The sequence below is a fragment of the Beta vulgaris genome, chromosome 4 (assembly GCF_026745355.1).
Source record: "Beta vulgaris subsp. vulgaris cultivar EL10 chromosome 4, EL10.2, whole genome shotgun sequence".
Taxonomy (NCBI): Eukaryota; Viridiplantae; Streptophyta; class Magnoliopsida; order Caryophyllales; family Amaranthaceae; genus Beta; species Beta vulgaris.
The window spans coordinates 56,719,435-56,738,309 of NC_079205.1; the positions used below are offsets into that span (position 1 = coordinate 56,719,435).

General features: G+C 35.6%; 2 protein-coding genes across 6 annotated transcripts; both read right to left on the minus strand.

Moving 5' to 3' along the window:
• Positions 1-4,501: 4,501 nt before the first annotated feature.
• LOC104890588 (hypothetical protein) lies at positions 4,502-5,146 on the minus strand. The gene has a single exon (XM_010676130.2). The coding sequence runs from the start codon at positions 5,144-5,146 to the stop codon at positions 4,502-4,504; it is 645 nt and encodes a 214-aa protein (XP_010674432.1).
• Positions 5,147-5,651: 505 nt separating this feature from the next.
• Positions 5,652-15,005, minus strand: LOC104890587 (uncharacterized). Of its 5 annotated transcripts, none has more exons than XM_010676128.4 (13): positions 14,510-14,999; positions 13,315-13,442; positions 12,628-12,719; positions 12,110-12,223; positions 11,249-11,579; positions 10,867-11,046; positions 9,848-9,928; positions 9,406-9,624; positions 8,828-8,970; positions 8,556-8,722; positions 7,789-8,015; positions 7,574-7,666; positions 5,652-6,334 (listed from the first exon to the last, which is right to left on the minus strand). In XM_010676128.4, the coding sequence occupies exons 1-13, from the start codon at positions 14,712-14,714 to the stop codon at positions 6,137-6,139; spliced, it is 2,178 nt and encodes a 725-aa protein (XP_010674430.1). In that variant the 5' UTR covers positions 14,715-14,999; the 3' UTR covers positions 5,652-6,136. The 5 variants fall into 5 exon arrangements, with proteins under 5 accessions (XP_010674430.1, XP_010674431.1, XP_048499316.1 ...); XM_010676129.4 differs by having other exon boundaries at positions 7,789-8,006; positions 14,510-14,996; XM_048643359.1 differs by lacking the exon at positions 14,510-14,999 and having other exon boundaries at positions 12,628-12,746; positions 13,315-13,443.
• Positions 15,006-18,875: the final 3,870 nt, after the last annotated feature.

The window sequence follows — 18,875 nt, forward strand, 5'->3', positions numbered from 1 at the left end:
GATAAAATTTGATAATTTCCCCTTTCATCCCCCCCCCTCTTCAATTCCTCTTATCCAAACAAAATGTAAAAATCACGTGACAAATTAAAACATTCAGATTGGTGTGGTTTCTACTTGCTATGGTACATGGTAGTGGTAGTGATGAAGGAAGGATAGTTTTTTTTAGTCTTAAATAAGTTGTGGTAGATATAAGTATACAAGTAGGTACTAACTTTGCCAAAAGTTTTAGTTTGGGTACTCAACTTTCAAATGTTTCAGTTTGAGTACTCAAACTAAACTTCTATTACTTTTTCTGTTAACTCCAATTAAATATTTTTTTCTATCTCCTCCCCTCAAAATCAGATCCCGAAATTTCTAACTCCTATTAAATAATTAGTTTCTAACTCGGTTCCACCACCTGAAATTCTAACTCCCGAAATTTCGGTGCTCCAATAGTTTTAGCGCCCAACCTGGTGTTCCACGACTTGGCAATGTCGTCAACAAGCACGAGATCAGAGTCAAATAGATAACCCGTCGAACGTAGGGTTCGAGGATCATAGGAAGATAGGGAGTGATTCAAGGACTACTCTAGCGCTTGACGACATGAGGTAGAAATCAAGTGTCTTACAATGGCGTCATCAAATATATAGCAGTTGAGTTTCAGGTGAGGGAAGGTGGACTTTATCAGGGTTTCGAGTTCGTAAGAGCCTAAGAGGTAACAAAATGGAAGAAGACCGATTGAGGGTAGCGAGAATGCTACAACACAGAATGCACCGCGACAATCGAACCCAGAGGTAAGCCACATCCAGGGTAATCACAGCGTGGACCGATGAAGAGTCACACACATTCAACGATTGATACTTCACAAATCTCCTTCCAGAGTTCTCCGATCAACCACCAATATAACCCCGACATTGATGATCACCTAAGCTCACTCACATTGACTTCCCTTAACGAAGTTGTGCCATCGCAATTCCCGAACAATGTTGTAGATGCGAATTCATTAGCCAATCAAATTGAAGCAAGTGATCGGAACTTATCGTCGGCATTCGAGGTCTCACCAGTAGAGGCGACGATGGAGGTTGATGTTAGTATTGAAGTGGTGGTGGAGGAGGAGAGAGAAAGTAATTTGGAAGAGTGGTGGTGGGTAGGGGTGCTTATCGAGCGAGTCGATCGTGAGCTGGGGGTTGCTCGACTCGTGCTCGTTAGGTTTCGAGTCGAGCCAAGCCGATCACGAGCTGCTCGTTTAATGCTTTGACCCTCTTGATTTTCAATTTTTTGAGCAAATTTATTGATTATATTTTCTTTTCATTATGGAATTTATATATTATTAAAGTGCATTAATTTATTGCATCAAGTGTCAAGGTTAATTTTTGTTTTCAAGGATTAAACGTAGAAATTTATTGAATTTTCAGTAAAATTATTGAGTTTCGAGCTGATTCGAGCGAGCACGAGCGAACTTGAGTCGAGCTTTGAACGAATCGAGCTCGAGCTGCTCAGCTCGATTAGCACCCCTAGTGGTGGGAGGGGGGTAGAATTGGTGTTTATGGGGATGAGAGAAAATAGGATATTAATTTTGTGCAAGAGTACTTTATTTATTATTTAATTGGAGTTAACAGAAAAAGTAACAGAAGTTTGGTTTGAGTAATAAACAAACTTAAATATTTGAAAGTTGAGTACACAAACTGAAACTTTTGGCAAAGTTTAATACATAGTTGTGTACTTAACTCGGTTATGGTAGGCTCACAACCCTCCGTTCACTATAGAACACTCGTCCCTCTAAAGCCCATGTGTGGTCCACATGACCATTTAGGACGTCTTTCAATAAGTTCTAACCTTGTTTACCTGCTTATTTAATTGATAGGCTCTAAGTTCATCAATTTAAGCCTTGATTCATTTTCGTATTTTGTGTATGACCTTGTAGGTTTAATTATATTTAAGTTGTAATCTCAATTCCTCATTGAGTTTAAGGGAATGAATAATAATTCTCTTCACAAATCTACATAAAAGTTCATTCTTATAATATCATTATCACCATTTATAACCAAATATCAAACAAGCCCTATGAATTTGATTATTCAGTAAAAGTTTGATACTCCCTTCATTCGTCCTCACCTCACAGGCTCACACCTCATGCATTTTCTCTTTGCTAAGGCCAAAAAGGGGTTAATGGATTATTAGAAATGCATATTTGCCAAATTGCCACTGAACATTAAATAGTTTTTTCCAAACATAAGTTTGAAATTAAACCCTTTTCTCTCTCTGGCAATTGCTACTACAAAACAAATTTAGGATAAACTTGGAGTAGTTCATAAATCTAAAATCGAGGTATTTCATTAAATTAAGCCTTTAACATTTCTCATAATATAGACTGAATCAAGATTTATGATGAGGTTTAACATTAAACTTATTATCATTAATAACAATTATGAAGCTGAGGCTTTTCATTGAATTTAATGATATAGTTATATCTAAACTTCAACACTTGTTGAAACTCAGCTTAGGAGTTGCCTAATCTAAACTGAAGTTTGATTTTCCCATGGTCCTATCTAATATGACCACTAAGATTTTTCACAATCCAGGAGGCCAATTGACCAATTTGGTAAAAAAAATTGGCACATGAGGACAATTTGGTAAAAAAGTTAGCTTCGGTGACAATATGGTAAATAAACTTAGTTTCGGATGACAAATTGGTAAATAAACTTAGGTTCGGGTGACAAATTGATAAAAAAAGTTAACTATTGCGACAGTTTATTAAAAAAATTGGGCTCTTGCGACGTTGAGGCCAAAATTTTAAAAACCTATTTTTCTGTGCTTTCCCATTTTTGTTAAATTTTATTCTTCTTTCCCACACATTTATTTACCCAACTGTCGCTCATTATTTTACCATATATTCTTTCCATTCTAATTAATACAAGAGGAGAATAAAAAATATTATTTCATTCATCATAGTTTAAGTGCAAATGTATTCAATATTTTTAAAAATATTTAATGTATTATTGTCCCTAAAGTTGTTACTCTGGAGTGTATACTTTCATTAAAATATTGTATCTATCTTAGAAATATTCCACATAATATTGAAATAAATTTCAATACATATTGCATACAAATGTTATTGTTTTTGAATGTTTTTTTTTTTGAAAGGTCGCTCTCGAATATTAATTAGAGCGTGCAAACAAGAGAAAAATAATTGTGTAGAAGAGAGAATATTTTTAATTTATTAATTTCACCATTATTTCTTTTTTCTATATGCAATTATTTACCCAATTATCCCCTATATTTTCCTCTCCATTTTCATTCTAACTAACAGTTGAGAACAATAACATTTGTATTCAATATGTATTTAATATATTTGTAGACAATTTTTAAGATGGATACAATGTTGTAATGAAGATATATATATGACAATTTTGGGGACAATGGTGCATTAAATTATCCCTAAATAAATCTCAAAAATATCAAACACATACATGAATACATTTGCTCTCTACCACATGTGATGAGTAAAATAATATTTTAATGATTCTCGCTCGTATTGTATTAATTAAAAGGAGATACCCCTGAATTCAACAATAAATAAAAAGAAAAAGAAACTAGGTTTTTAAAATTTTGGCTAAACGTCGCAAGAGCTCAACTGTTTTTACCAAACTGTCGCAAAAGTTAACTTTTTCATCAATTTGTCATCAGAACCTAAGTTTATTTACCAATTTATCATCCGAAGCTAAGTTTATTTACCAAATTGTCACTGAAGCTAACTTTTTTACCATATTGTCGTTAGGTGCTAATTTTTTTTATCAAATTGGTCAATTGGCCCAATCCAGGACTACTAAAAATCAAAACTTGATAATACAACAAAAGTTACAAGTCACTTTTATGTAATCCTACTATTCTAGTAACGATTTGTTTTCTTCAAGTTAATTTGATTTAATTTTAAAAAAAATCAGAAAAATTTATGAAGTTCTCAAAAATAAATAGAAGTTAAGAAAAGTTCGAATAATTCAATAAATTAAATATGAGAAATTAAGAAAAACAAGTTGAAGAGAACACCCTATATAAACACATCAAAAAAACTTACTAGTATGAGAAATTACTGAAAATTATATACCTTATATAATAACAACAGTTTGTCCATCTTCCTCGGCATTCAGAACTCATCTCTGGTATCTCTATCAAAAATTTATGAATACAAACAATATATATACGGACCAATTAAGCATAAGCCATAATCAACTTGCACATCTTCTATACAACGATATAATTTTCAGAATTCCCGTTCCTAAATCCGAAATCTCCATCTTTCCCATCCCCTAAATTGTTCTAAATTCAATTCTCTGTTTTGGCTAGAAAATCTAGCAACTCAGAAGATGAAGAGAATATCTTCTTCTGCCATCAGAAAAAAGCCGAAAAGGTGTTCAAGTCCTCTTTAGCCTTAAATCCTTAATGTATTTGCGACCAATTTGACTGATCTGTCAGATGTTAATCATATGAACTATATCATTCTCTGACCTGCCTAGATCAAAATTCAAGAGGCCATAGAAAATCTCAGAGGCAGTTCACTCTCATTACAATTTTCCGACGAAGATGATGACGATGATGATCTTGGTGATGATATTGGTTTTGGGTTTCCCTGGTTTTCATGAGCAACACCATTATCCTCACCTAATATTACCACCCCTCCGAAATGAACCCGCCTTGGACTTCCTGGCTGCGATCCCACCGCAGACATCCTGTTCCCGTTCCCGTTCTCATTCCTATTCCCATTTTCTAAATCACCATTAACGCCATTCTCGACTTCACCGATACCATTAGTAGTGGCTATACTAGCATTATGAACAGGACTACCACCACCTCCACCACCATTGTTGATGGCCGGCGCACCAGAAGGAACACGATCATCAGGGTGATCAGCACCATAGGAACCAAAACAACTCATCCTAAACCCACAAGCACGTGACACAATCCGATAAAGGATTGTAAGGAGCCAAAAGAACCAAGGGAAGCTAATGAGAGACACACCGATAACAGGGTACAAAGAAGTGGTGGGGGATGTAGGCTGGATCATGTACATCAGCAAGAAGATGGCACCTGAGACTGTGAAGACGAAAAGGATGAAAGAGATGAGCCATATATAGCAAATCCCTAACTTTGAATTCTCTGGTACCGCCATTGATCGGAAATTTCAGAGGACAAGGAAAAGAAAAGAAATCAGACTTTATGAGAAGCGGCGAGCAATGGACGCTACATTATTGTCCATCATCAATGTCCTTACACAGGAGATGAAACAAAAGAAGGGAAAAGGGGTTGGAGAGCGAGAGGGGGGGGGGGGGGGTTGAGTAATTAGTGGCCGGGAGATTGATAGGTTGATAGGGTACATGGAAACACGATATGGGCATAAATTGGAGAGATCATGAAGTGATTAGCCAATCAATCAAACTAAATCTACAGTTGACTAATGACTTGGTTAAAACACGAGTTTTGAGTTTGTGCCAACTATTTCTACTAGGCATCATGGAATCAGCATTCAGCAGTTTCCGGTTTCCAATTTTTTATTGGAGATAGAGCCCCCAGATTGGCAACATGCCTGACCCCACTAGCCTTACTGGGACCAATCAACTGCCATCCCACACCCCTCAAAAAAAATATATACTAGTATATTATATATAGAGAAGTACTGAACAATAGAAAAGAGGAGCCTTTTAACACTTCAGAAAATTAATAGTACTGAAGGAATATTTCATATTTACAACCATGTAAGGAAAAAATAATATGCTAATTTATCTCGGTAATTCCTTAAGCTTTATAATGACATGTCATGCTAGGATCAAAACTGAGTTGATTCACAAAAATGGCAACTGCATAACTAATTCTGGATTTCGAGTTCAGATACATCACCTTTTTTTTGAGCTTTAACTTCTCATGTCTTTCCGATGGTGCTAAAATACTCTGATCATACTCTGATCAGAGCCGGTTGCTTTGAAAAATGAAGACCCCGAAAGTAGAAACCATACATGATGAGGCACAGATCTCCAACAGTCCAACACGCGGGAATCAGAATAGTTTATCATGTGACCCACAGTATACTGAAACGGTGTGGCATTGGGCTTCTACGCACATGATATAAGTTTCTAGTCACATTTCCGACATATCAGTACACATACTAAGTGCTGATTGCCTCTGCCACTGAAGACTCAGAAACTTCCTTCTCTGACTCGACCAAAACAGAAGACATCAATTGGCGCCTTTTTTGTTCTTGGACTTGCCTTCGGTTAGTTTCCAGGAGGATCAGGAGAGCAGTGATATCAGCCGGGCTTACCCCGCCAACTCTGCTTGCTTGGCCAATGGTCTGTGGCCTTACCTGCAAAAAAAAAGTGAAGCTACATTTAGAGACGTGCCTCAAAAAGAAGGCAGTCACAAGAATGGCTGCTGAATATAAGGATTAGTATCATTGTGTCCTGCATGGAAGAATTAGACAAGAGACACAAGCATCACGTTCAACCCCAATGCTCAATGTTTTGGCATTCCTTGTTAAGCTCAGATACTTGCAATCAAATCCCATTGACATGCAAGTGGCAGGTCTTCAGGACAGGGGAGGGCTATCAACTATCCCCTTTCATAGATGAGCCCCAATAAATCCCAACCCCCCCCCCCTTTTCATGGGGAAGAACGAGAATACAGAACAACATACAATTATAGCACCTTGGAAAAATTACAAGGACGATAATAAAGAATTCGTAATTGTAAATGGGCAAAGAAAAAGCAGGTCAAATAGAACCACCAAGGAATTACGTCCATGGGACAAGTTCATTAATGCATACTCAAAGCACAAGCTTGAAAATTGGACTATATGTTTCCTTATACCATCCCGTGATTAAATTCTAGGGATGGCCCCTTCGTCTTTTGACCATGTGTGATTTGTTTTTTTTTCTCATTTCTGTGAAGAAAATAGATTCTAAAGGGTTGAGGAGCCTATTGCCTTTGGGCCAATGGTGCAGTTCTAACTTCAAAACCAGCTGACCTAATTACTACTAGTCCCTGCCTCCAGCCTATTGTGATGGAGTTATGGGGAGCCCCTCATCCCCCAACATTGGAAAGACCTCACAAACTAAATTAAATTAACCTCACTTCAACTTCTAGAATATAACATGGTATAGTGGGTATTATGATAACCTGAAAGTTACTGTAAAAAATGTGAGGGTGCTGATATGAAACTGACTACTCAGGACATCTGTTCAATGGATTCATATAATTCACATTATAAACCTTTGAACTATGCCAAGCAGCCAAGGCAAGTCAGTTGCTGTTGAACTTGAAACAAACGATAATCATATAGGTTATACCCTACTCTTGCATGCTACAAGCTGAAGTTGATCCTGTAGGATTCTAATCGTACAAGAAACAGCACAAAATACGGGCTTTCCGGGTTTTGTGGCAATGATATAAACTCGGTACTAAATACAAGAGCCACAAAGAATAGCATCTTACCAATCAAATTTTCACATAATCATCAGAGAAGTGATGTTACACAAAAATTCAAAAGATCAAATCACTCCCTCTCAGATGCCACCAGATTTTACATATAAGAGAGTATATATACCTTGGAGAGTTTCTCCCGTGCCTCCCTAGACAAAGTAGTCATTGAGTTATAATCTAGATTCTCTGGGAGTGGTCTGTGTTGTTGATGAACCATCTATAAATGGAGCAAAGATCAAATCTATAAAGGAACATATGAATAAGACATATGAGCATGATGTTGAGACAGATATTATAAGACATGCTTGGCCGCATGCCAATAGCACCCGTGAAACTAACCTGTTGCAGCTGCCGTTGTTGTCTGATAATGAAGCCCTCATATTTGATATCAATTTCTAAACATTCTTTCTCCATTTTGGATAAGCACTGATTTCCAAAACCATGCTTGTCCAGAACTTTATACTCTACATGTGGTTTTTTAAGAAGACTCTCCAACGTTGATGAATCCTTCACTGGTTGACCAGACAATAGGGAAACATCAGCAGCCAGATCACCACCTACAAGTACTTCAAAAGAAGAGGATCAGAAACTTGAAAGACACTCAGGAATTTTACTTCTTTGTTCAACCAACTTTGCACCATTTATATATATTACTTTGCTTAATGCTTTAAGTCAGCATAGGAAAAAGAGAAAAGAAGATGTAAAATCAGAAACAGAAAATGGTCAATTAAAAAGAGTAGGCCGAAAAAGAGTTATCTTTATCAATGACTGACAAGCAAAAAGCAACCAACGTTACATAATCGAAGGAAGAATTAGTCATTGTTGCACCAAAACAAAGGGTAGTCAATTCTAATTCAATATTTTGTTCAGGTCTCTTATAATATCTCCAAGAAGCATGCCTTTATCACATAGCCAGTCAGAGTGTCAAACCGCTAGAGGTACACAGCAGCTTTCAGAAACTTCCGTACAGCAAGCCAAATCACAATGATTGAACATCTTCAAGAGAATCTCAAGAAATTCTTGTAAAACTTTGACTAATGCCCTTATCCAACCCACAAATTCCTGCCCTGGAGAAATGAATATAGAAGAAAGATGAGGAACTAAACCTGATATCCTGACATTTTTCAGCCGAGTCTTCTCCTCTGATATTCGTGATTGCTTATCTTGGTAGAGTTTCCAACGTCTATCATCAATCAAACCAAGTTCATAGCCCAGAGGCGTCAGACGACTATCAGCGTTATCAGCACGAAGAAGCAACCGGTGTTCTGAACGACTAGCAGGAGCATGAAAAAAGGAAACAAGGAGAAAAGTCCATTACTCTTTTGGTACTTCTAGAGAAATAAAAGTATTAAGCTCATGAAATTTCACATTTCAGTACCTTGTTAGCATTCGATAAGGTTCTCGGAGATCTTTGGTAACCAAGTCATCAATCAAAGTGCCAATATAGCTGCTTTCTCTCTCAAGAACAATAAGAGATTTACCATCAGCATTCCTTGCAGCATTAACTCCAGAAATGATGCCCTACAGAAGAGGCAAACAAGATGCAGCTCACTTATGGAATAATGGACTTATCCTGGTGAATACCCAAGTTTCCCAAGAAAGACGTGTATAATTTGAAGGTTAAGCAAAGAAAGATCCATGCTTAATTATAGTATACGTGTATAATTTGAAGGTTAAGCAAAGCAAGATCCATGCATAATTTTAGTATGCTTATATTAGAGAAATACATGATTGATTTTCTATAAAGCCTAATCTGTTTACTATACATAGAGAGTTTTCTTAGCTTTATAGTCACCCTGCTCATGCCTACTGCTACTTTCAAGACAGCCTCTTTTCTCAGTTTTCTGATATGGCCTGGGATAGTCATCTACTCTCGAACATTAGTAATAATTTATTATCGTTCAACTCTAAGATAGGGAAGAAAGAAAGGAACAAGAGAAGGGATAAAAGAAAAACCTGAGCAGCAGCTTCCTCATAGCCAGTTGTTCCGTTTATCTGACCAGAGAAGAAAAGACCTTGAATCTTCTTGGTCATCAGAGATCTAGAGCATTGATGAGCAGGTAAGTAGTCATATTCGACAGCATAAGCTGGCCTCAACATGGTACAGTTTTCAAGACCAGGTAATGTTCGCAGCAGTGGTAGCTGCAGTCTCTCAGGTAAACCAGTTGAGAATCCCTGCAAAAAATTATTCATATGAAGATATAATATCAAATTCAGGGGAAATGTAGAAAGTTATTACCAATCCAAATTAGAGAAGTTAAACAAAAAAATTAGAAGATGAAAAATATTCTTGTTGAACTTGCACTATATACAGAAATAACCTCCCGACAGCTACGGATGCCATTAACTAAGCACAAGAAATCCAAAGCGATGAAAGAAGAACAAAACTGCAGAATACCTGTACATAAAGCTCAGGCACAGTTCGGCCCTCTGGTTCGAGAAAAATCTGATGGGATTCCTTATCTTGGAATCTGACAATCTGCAGCAACAAAGAGGATAAGATACAACGAGATTTTAAGAGAATAGAATAACAGATGCAGGGTCTCCATAGAACAGTGCTCAACAGGAAATGAGAAGACAGAATAAGCCACTGCGCAGGGATAACACTGAGCTCACCTATGCCCCAATTACCCCACCATATATACAGGAAACTAGAAACATGCACTGAGTTGATACGATATAGATTTAGAATTTCATAGATCCTAGTATATAAATAATAGAGCACCAGAGTGTGCTAATTCCCTTGCTACAGGCACCCCACCTTTTTTCACTTCAAAGCAATTCCTGCCTCAGCATCCGCATACTCTAGTATTTCTTGTTATGATATCCCAGAACAGCATAGATGTTGATGTGATAACAACACATTTCACAAAAGATGAACAAAGTAACAAGTACTTTGACTAGATAGACCTTGAAAGCATCCCCAATTATTGTACTTGCAGACAATGTGGCTCTGCTAATCTCTTTCTCTCTCATCACTTTAAGTTAATTCCTCATTTTATAACACATGTCACCCTGCATTCTAAAACACAATGTCACAATCTCAATTCCAGCATCCTCACCAAATCTGATCATGTCAGTCCAAGCCTACCCGCAATCCACACTTACTTGAAATTTGAGATATTACAGTTCCAATAAACATATAGAAAAAGAAAACGAAGGTGAAGGTGAAGGTGAAAAAAAAGATTTCTGTTTGGTCACATACACTAGTGCTTAGGATTTGAGATAATAATTCCTACAGACTAACAAAAACATGTTGCTCTGCAATTCCTCACCCGGCTCTAGAGAACCTCCATCTCTAAAGAAACTAGCTACCTGCTGGCTCTTCTCTTTTCTCGTTTCAGACTAGATTGAGAAATGGGGGCTTTGGAATAAAAGAATGCAGTTTGCATGACATTGTTAATGTGTAAAGTTTACCTTATCCTCAATGGAAGGGCAATATCTAGGTCCTTTAGCTTCAACCCACCCACCATATGTTGGAGTTTCATGCAAGTTTTCCTTAATCAGCGTGTGCGTGCTCTTTGTTGTACGTGTCAGATAACAGCACATCTGTTCCCTTTCAATGTGAAGCTCAGGGTCAAAGGTAAACCAGCCAACCTGCTCAATCATCATTTCGGCGTCAGAATATCTCCACATACAAGCAAACCAAAGACCATGTAAGTGGACTTCACCAATATTTGTAAATACATGATGTGATACAAAACAGAACTTCCACCAAAACTCGGAACTCGGAAGTTGGATTAAAAATTTTCACTCAAAACATAACAGTTAACGTACACATAAGATTTAAGCATAGGACCTCTTCATCTCCATGTTGAGGTTCCAATTTGGAAAAATCTACACTACGAATGTCCACTCGCGCAGGAGTCCCTGTTTTTAACCTATCAGTTTCAAATCCTAGACATTGAAGATTTTCAGTGATTCCATGGGATGCGGACTCTCCAGCTCTTCCAGCATCCATAGAGGTTCTGCCAACCCAGATTTTGCCACTCATGAATGTCCCAGTTGTAAGAACAACAGAAGGTGCGTAAAAATCCATTCCAAAGAAAGTCCGAACACCTTCAATATTATCATTTTTCCCGACAATGATATCTGTCATCGTAGCCTCTCTTATAGAAAGGTTATTTGTGCTGCAAAATAGATCAACTACAGAAATTAGCATATGGAAGAATACAAATACAAAAGACAAACACACAGATATATTGTTCAAGTGAAATATGCATTTTACTCATATATTAGAGAGACATCTTCATGTGCTTTTAGTATATCATTTAAAAAGCATTCTTTCTTACCTGGCCTCACAGAAAAATGTTCAAAATTGTTGCATCCTCGATAATTAGCATAGCAAATACGACAAGAAAAATACATTATCTCAAACAAAATGGACCGGCGAGGAGAATTAAACAGCTCCTTGAACTGCATTTTCTTTTGGAAGACAAGACTTTAACGAAGCAAAGTGACAACATCCAAACAGAAGGATGATAGCCTAAGCTTTTTGGAAAAAAAAGGAACAACATCAAATAGAGGAAAAGAGGCATATCAAAAGATAAGTTAATAGCTAACTTAAACAGGCAAAACAAAGTTCTCAACTGTCATCACTCATCATATGCTGCCAAATAAATAGAGTCACTGCAAAAATAGCTAAGTAGTAGAAATGTACTTTTCAACAACACTCCTCATCTGCATAGCATACTCCCTCTTATCGGTTTGTGCACGCAGTGCTCGAACAGCTGGGCCTCTGGATGTGTTAAGAACACGCTTTTGAATATAGCACCTAAAATATGAACAAAGAAAAGCCACTAAGTTATTTATAAGAAAAAACTTCAGAATATAAATGTTTTGGGCTATGGGCAGATATCTCAATTCTCACACAAACATTCTTCAAAAGCACAGCTATAGTATCAATAGACTATATCAGATTCCTTAACAAATTAAATGATATAACTCAACAGGCTATCCAAATCAAGTCGTGACATTGTGACTGCAGCTCAATTCGTTCAGATATAGAGACTAATTTAATTTTATATAGGCTGAAAATAGCAGAAGATGCACAGTCATGGTTGTATCGTCCAGTAATACTTTTTTTAGTTCATCTTTCTTAAGTACAAATCACAAAAGTTGTCTGGTGAATGGTGTTTCCGCCTTCTCGGAACTCAATATTTCAATAAAAAAAATTACCTATCAGCGATTTTCCCTATCTCACCGCCAAGAGCATCCACTTCATGTACAAGTTGTGATTTTGCAGGTCCACCAACAGCCGGATTGCAAGGCTGCATCCAAATTCTTATTCAACTTTACTGCTGACCAAGACAATAATAGTAGACTGAAGAAAACTGAAGAGAGTAAACGACAAGGCTAAAATAGTCTGAAGTGCAAAAAACTATCCTTTAGGATAGCAAATAATTATACACACCTTCATAATCAGTGCATAGACATGGATGTCAGCAACATCCACAATAAAAATCACATTTCAGTCCATTTTGCATCAATTCTTTTTCATTAGGTACACTGTGCACTTTCCCCTCAAAAAAAAAAGGTACACTGTGCACTTATCTAATTATCTATATACTTCTTACTTATTGAATGTGTGCAGAGCATGCAACGCAGACTTAGTGCAAAAATAATGAACTTCGACGATAACCTAGAATTACATCCATTCACCAAAAATAAGTAGATGTAATATGACAACATTTGGTTTCAATCCAACAGCCTATCTCAAGCCATGGATTCAACAATCTGGCTACTTTCAAGGCTCAATCATAACGACTTGACTCAAAAACTAATACAAAACTAAGTCAGAAGTTTAAATGGGCCAGAGATAATGAACACGATATTTCCTTTACACCTTACATAAAAAACATTTACCTGCCACGCGATTCTGTCAATGTTAAGTGTGAGAAGAAGAGTTTTTGCCCCTAAACGAGCAGAGGCAAGAGCAGCTTCACATCCAGCATGTCCACCTCCAACCACAATCACGTCGTACATTTCATCAGCTGCTCCAACAGGAACTTCCAGTTAGAATTCATAAAATCAGGGGGAAATAGGTATGTCAACAGTGATCAGTCACTCTTTATCTCAATTACATAAAGCTATAATATGATTGGTTTTTATCCTAGCTATACAAGGTCAAGAAAAATTTGAATATTATTCAAAATTGATACCAGCCTATGGAAGAATAAGCTTTGCCCAAATCAAACCTGTCTTCACAATTTTTTGTTCAGATCATCTTAAAAAGCAGTATATCCAACAAAAAGAGTAGTACATTTACTCAATAAAATAGTAAATTGAAATCAAAAACATCATAGTGATAATATAATCAGGCCATATGCCAGGTTTTTAGGGTCGTTTGGTTCAACATAAGGAATGGAAAGGGAATGGATATACATAGAGAAGGGGAATGGTAACAAAATTGGTTACTTTTATTGAGTGTTTGGTATGAGCTAAGGAATGGAAATGATGGTAACCATTACCTTCAAGTAATGGATTTTGTTACTTCAAGGTAACGGGAAGGTAACAAATTGGGAGAATCTATTACCATCAAGTAATGGTAATGCATTGATGAGGAGTTGAACCAAACAAGAAGAAAGGGAGTCAGTAATTGATTCCGTTTCTTGAAGCCCAAAAATAGTGAACTAAATGACCCCTTATATACTTCTTTTTATAAAATGTACTACCTTATGTTATAAGTATACTATTGTTTTGCTCAATATACCACCAAAAAATGTTCCGAACGCTTCTGAATTAGGCCTTTTCATCTACGCATAGTCGTCTGTAATCAGAATGTAGGACTCAAGTCACAAGGTAAGACTTCAACTAGCTCTAACAATAATAATCAAATTTAATAATCAAAGTCATAAAATACATATAAAATTCAACAAAAATCACTGAGGTAAAGCTGAATTTGTTAACTACATTGCAGCAATTCGATAACTACTCGACAATTCAAGTATGAACACAAACTGTTTGTGAAAATGCCTCAACGACAACCAAAGAGGCAAAGGAATTCTAACATTCAATTCAAACATGAAAATGAGGAGAGAGAAAGAGAGCGATAACTAACCGCCATAACTAGACGCAGATGCAGTGAAATTCCTAGTGGAAAGGCGACGACAGCGAGGTCGCTTAGAGCGGAAAGAGATACGGCAAGAGTTTAGGAGTAAAGGAGATGAAATTGGGGTGAAAATGGAGGATGCAACGGGAATTTGGCGCGTAATCCGAGTTAACTGGATAATAGCCGTTGCCGCCATTGAAGTTGAATGGAGCATTTTTTTTGGTTTTATTGAGTTTCCATGGAACTGCACAATGTAAGAGATAAGCTAACACGGGAAAGATGGGACACCTTTTACAGTTCTAGTAATAGAAAGAGAAATAGAAATTGAATTAAGACTATTAATGCCCATTCTTTGGTAAGGAGATAAACCAAATTAAACTTAAGTCAACTGAAAGTAGAAAAACTAACACGGGACAAAAAATAAAATAAAAAAAAAAAAACTAAACGGGTGGAAACTGAATTGAATTGAAAATAAGTTCAAAACAACAAATAAGAGTGTGCGGTGTTTTCATTTGGACTTGTAAGCAATTAGTAGATCCTGGACCAAGGTGTAGGATGAGCATCCTACACCGGCTCCAAAACGCAAGGCAAGAAGAATGAAACGCACCATTCAACATGCAAAAAGTAATTGATTTGACAGTCAATGTACATTCTCATTACATCCAGTGTACATGTTGAAAATTCAAAAAGTAATTGATTTGACTGTTACTGTTCACCATTTAATAACTGATTTGATGTCAACCGCCATCATTTCCCCCCGTATACTGTTCACCACTTCTCTCTTTTCCACACTCAATCTCCTTGTACATTCTTGGCTTCGCGGTTGTTCATTAACAAAATCAAAATGTATAATGACAGCCCCCCAGCTGAAAGTAACCCAAATCCTGAATCTGATGTCAAGTGACTAATTTGCAATCTCTGTACACTGGGTGTGTTGATGTTTGTTCACTAATGAAACTCAATATGTACAATTACAGTCCCATACCGAAATATGTCAAGTGAGTAATTTCCAATCTTTGTACACTGTGTGTTGATGTTTGTTCACTAATAAAATTCAATATGTACAATTACAGTCCTATACCGAAATATGTCAAGTGAGTAATTTCCAATCTTTGTACACTGTGTGTGTTGATGTTTGTTCACTAATGAAATTCAATATGTACATTTACAGTCCCATACCAAAATTCAATAAATCACAATGTACATTGATGATCATTACTTTGATCACTAAAAATCCCCAAATATACACTCGTATATTATTGTACACCAAACCATATGCATTTGTACATTAAAATATTTGTTTCAGCAAATAAATGAGAGAGAAAGAGAGTGAATGAGTGAGTGATGAAAGAGAAAGAGCTGACCCACTTTCAAAAATACTGCCAAAAGCCAGCCACGTGGACAAGGTCTAGGATGCTCATCCTACACCTCCGTGTAGGATCTAATTTGCGACTTGTAAGAGCTATTTGACCTTATAGTTTCACTGTTTTTTTAATTGCACTGTTTCATTTTTGGCACTATTTATCAACCAATTTTATAAGACTATATCTTCTATTATTATATAATAATAAATAGAGTCCTTAAAAAACATAGTCAAGTAGTGTCTTGTTAGGACTGTCTCAATGCAAGGATCCCAAATATCAAATTTTAATAATTCCTACTTATACGCAATTAGAAATATTGACGTTTAAATAATATCTCGATAAACGTGAATAATGAAATGGTGCACGTAAAAAAGGGGAGTTTTAATGCCTTATTGAATATATTCAGTCGAAACTAAATGTGAATATAATACATCATAATATAAATTTCTCTAAGGTTGACCTAAAATAAATATTCTATTTGTTTTGCATCACATTGAATGACACGTTTGTCAATGTACAATTTTGATCATTAACATATTTAATTATAAAAAAATATTAAAACTACATATTAATAATTAATCTGCTAACAATTAAAATAATGACATATTTCTTAACATATTATTAATTTTAAAAAAAGCTATATGCAACCCTTAATGCTGCATATAAGAAGCTAAAAATGTAAAAAAAAAATGTATTAATTGATCATTTATTTCATCGATTGATGCATAATTTTTTCATAAATTCACAACTTTTTTCCATTCAAGGTAGTGTATTTATTTCTTATAAGCAACCCTTCACTTTGTTTGGTATTTTTTTTTTTAGTAAATGAAGAGAAAATAAATGAAGAGAAAGGAAAAGAAGAGAAAAGAAAGTAGTTGTAGTTTTCAATGTCTGGTATAATTGGTGGATTTAAGCGGAATCACATGTTTGGTTGTCATTAGTAAACGAAATGTAAATGCAGCCTCACTTTACTAACGCAGCCCAAAAAACCTTTATTATCATATTCTTTGTAAAAAAAACTTTTTTCTCTCTAAAAATATTATCTCCTCCTCCTCCTTTCTAACTGTTACACTTTGTTTGGTATTCTTTTAATAAAGGAATGAAAAAGAAAGGAATAGAAAGGAAAAGAAGAGAAAATAAGGTAGTTGTAGTTTCTAATGTTTGGTATAATTAGTGGATTTGAGAGAAATCACATGTTTGGTTGTCATTAGTAAGGGAAAGGAAAGAAATAAAGAAAACATAGGTAAAATCTTCTTACTTTCTTTCCAGTCAAATTTCTTCGATTTTGGGAGGAAAAGAAAGCAATGATTTAAGAGTATTCTTTTCCTTCTAGTTCATCTCCTTTCCAATCAAACCCCTCTTATTTTCTATTACCAAACAGGAGAAAGTTTATTTTTACCTTTCCTTTCTTTTCCATTCAAATCCTTCCTACCAAATAAAGCCTTAGAGGACAAGAACTTCATAGAAGAACTAATTCACATATTTTAATTTGATACTCAATAGACGATAATTTTGACTCAAACGAATGTCAATCTGATGTATGTTGTTCATTTTTTCGTCATTATGCATTGTCGGGCGATTATTACGCATCGATTTTCCTGATTCGTGCAATTTACACGAACTCGATTAGTCTCTTTCATGCAGGTTGAACGAAACGGTCTATTTTATTTCATGCAGATTGCACGAAACCACAGTTTCGTGCAAATTACACGAAACCGTAAATTCGAACCTTCAATAATTTTCGCAGTTTCCTCCCAAATTGTAACTCACAATTTGTTGTTTGCAGTTTTCTGTTTTGAAACCACGAAAATGGAGAAAGGGGAAGAGAAATCATGAAAATGGAGAAAGAGGAAGACAAAACCACGAAAATGGAGAAATGAGGAAGAGAAATCACTGAATTTGTTGTGTTGTTATGAAGAAATTACTCGAAAATGGAGGGATTCTTAGAAATTAAATTGGTACAGCCCTAGAAAAAAGCCAAAGAAATGATTGAGGGAGAAAGTGGGCATAAATTGGTAGATGGTGAATGGAGTTATGAGAGGTGTCTAGGTTGTGTATAGTAAAGTGAGGTTGCATTTAGCAACCATGAACAAAAAAAACATAGGTAAAAAGCTTGTTATCTTTCTTTCCTATCAGATTCCAAAGCGTGGATTATGGACTAGGGTGCACAATGCTCATTGTGCACCCAAAAAGAACATACAATTAATATAAAAGAACATGAACTTTTTTCAACAACTTTTCTACTTTAAAAAAGAACACACGGCTTAAAATTAAAGAACGTGTAAATCTATATTTATAAAAGAACAAATGTTATAATGAAAATAACATATAGTAAATGAACATCTACACTTAAGGTAAAAGAACATATATCTTTTAAATTTAAATTTGAAAAAGGAATCTTTACTTGCAAAATTTAAGGAAACAAATAACAATAATTTTTTAAAATTATAGACTCTAAAAATAATAAAACGACGTAGTTTAGAAAAGGGTGCACCATGCTCTACATGCACTTGGGTGCATGTACTTATTTGTGATCAGATTCCTCCAACTTTGAGAGGAAAGGAAATCAAAGATTTAAGAGTATTATTTTCCCTCCACTTTCTCTCCTTTCCAATCAAACCCCTTTTATTTTCTTTTACCAAACATGAGAAAGTTTGTTTTTACCTTTCATTTCCTTTATTTTACCAAACCCTATTATAAGTTATTAAAACTTTTGTTTAGTTATACCTTAAATTTATAAATTTTTTCGATGAAGATAATGCATACCTAAACTTGTGATTGGACATAAGTTCAACTTATTAGTTGGTGAAACCTAAAAGCACCATATATATGAATCCCATAAGTAAACTAGGAGCTATGGTTGTAAGTTTGCAACAAATAAGCTATTATTCTATTCTCAATTTATTTATATCACGAGCCAAATATAGTAAAACTCTCTTCGTCTTGTAATACAGTTTCTATTTCTATTTTGGGGGTCAAATTTTAAATTTTTTTACCAAACATTCTCATTA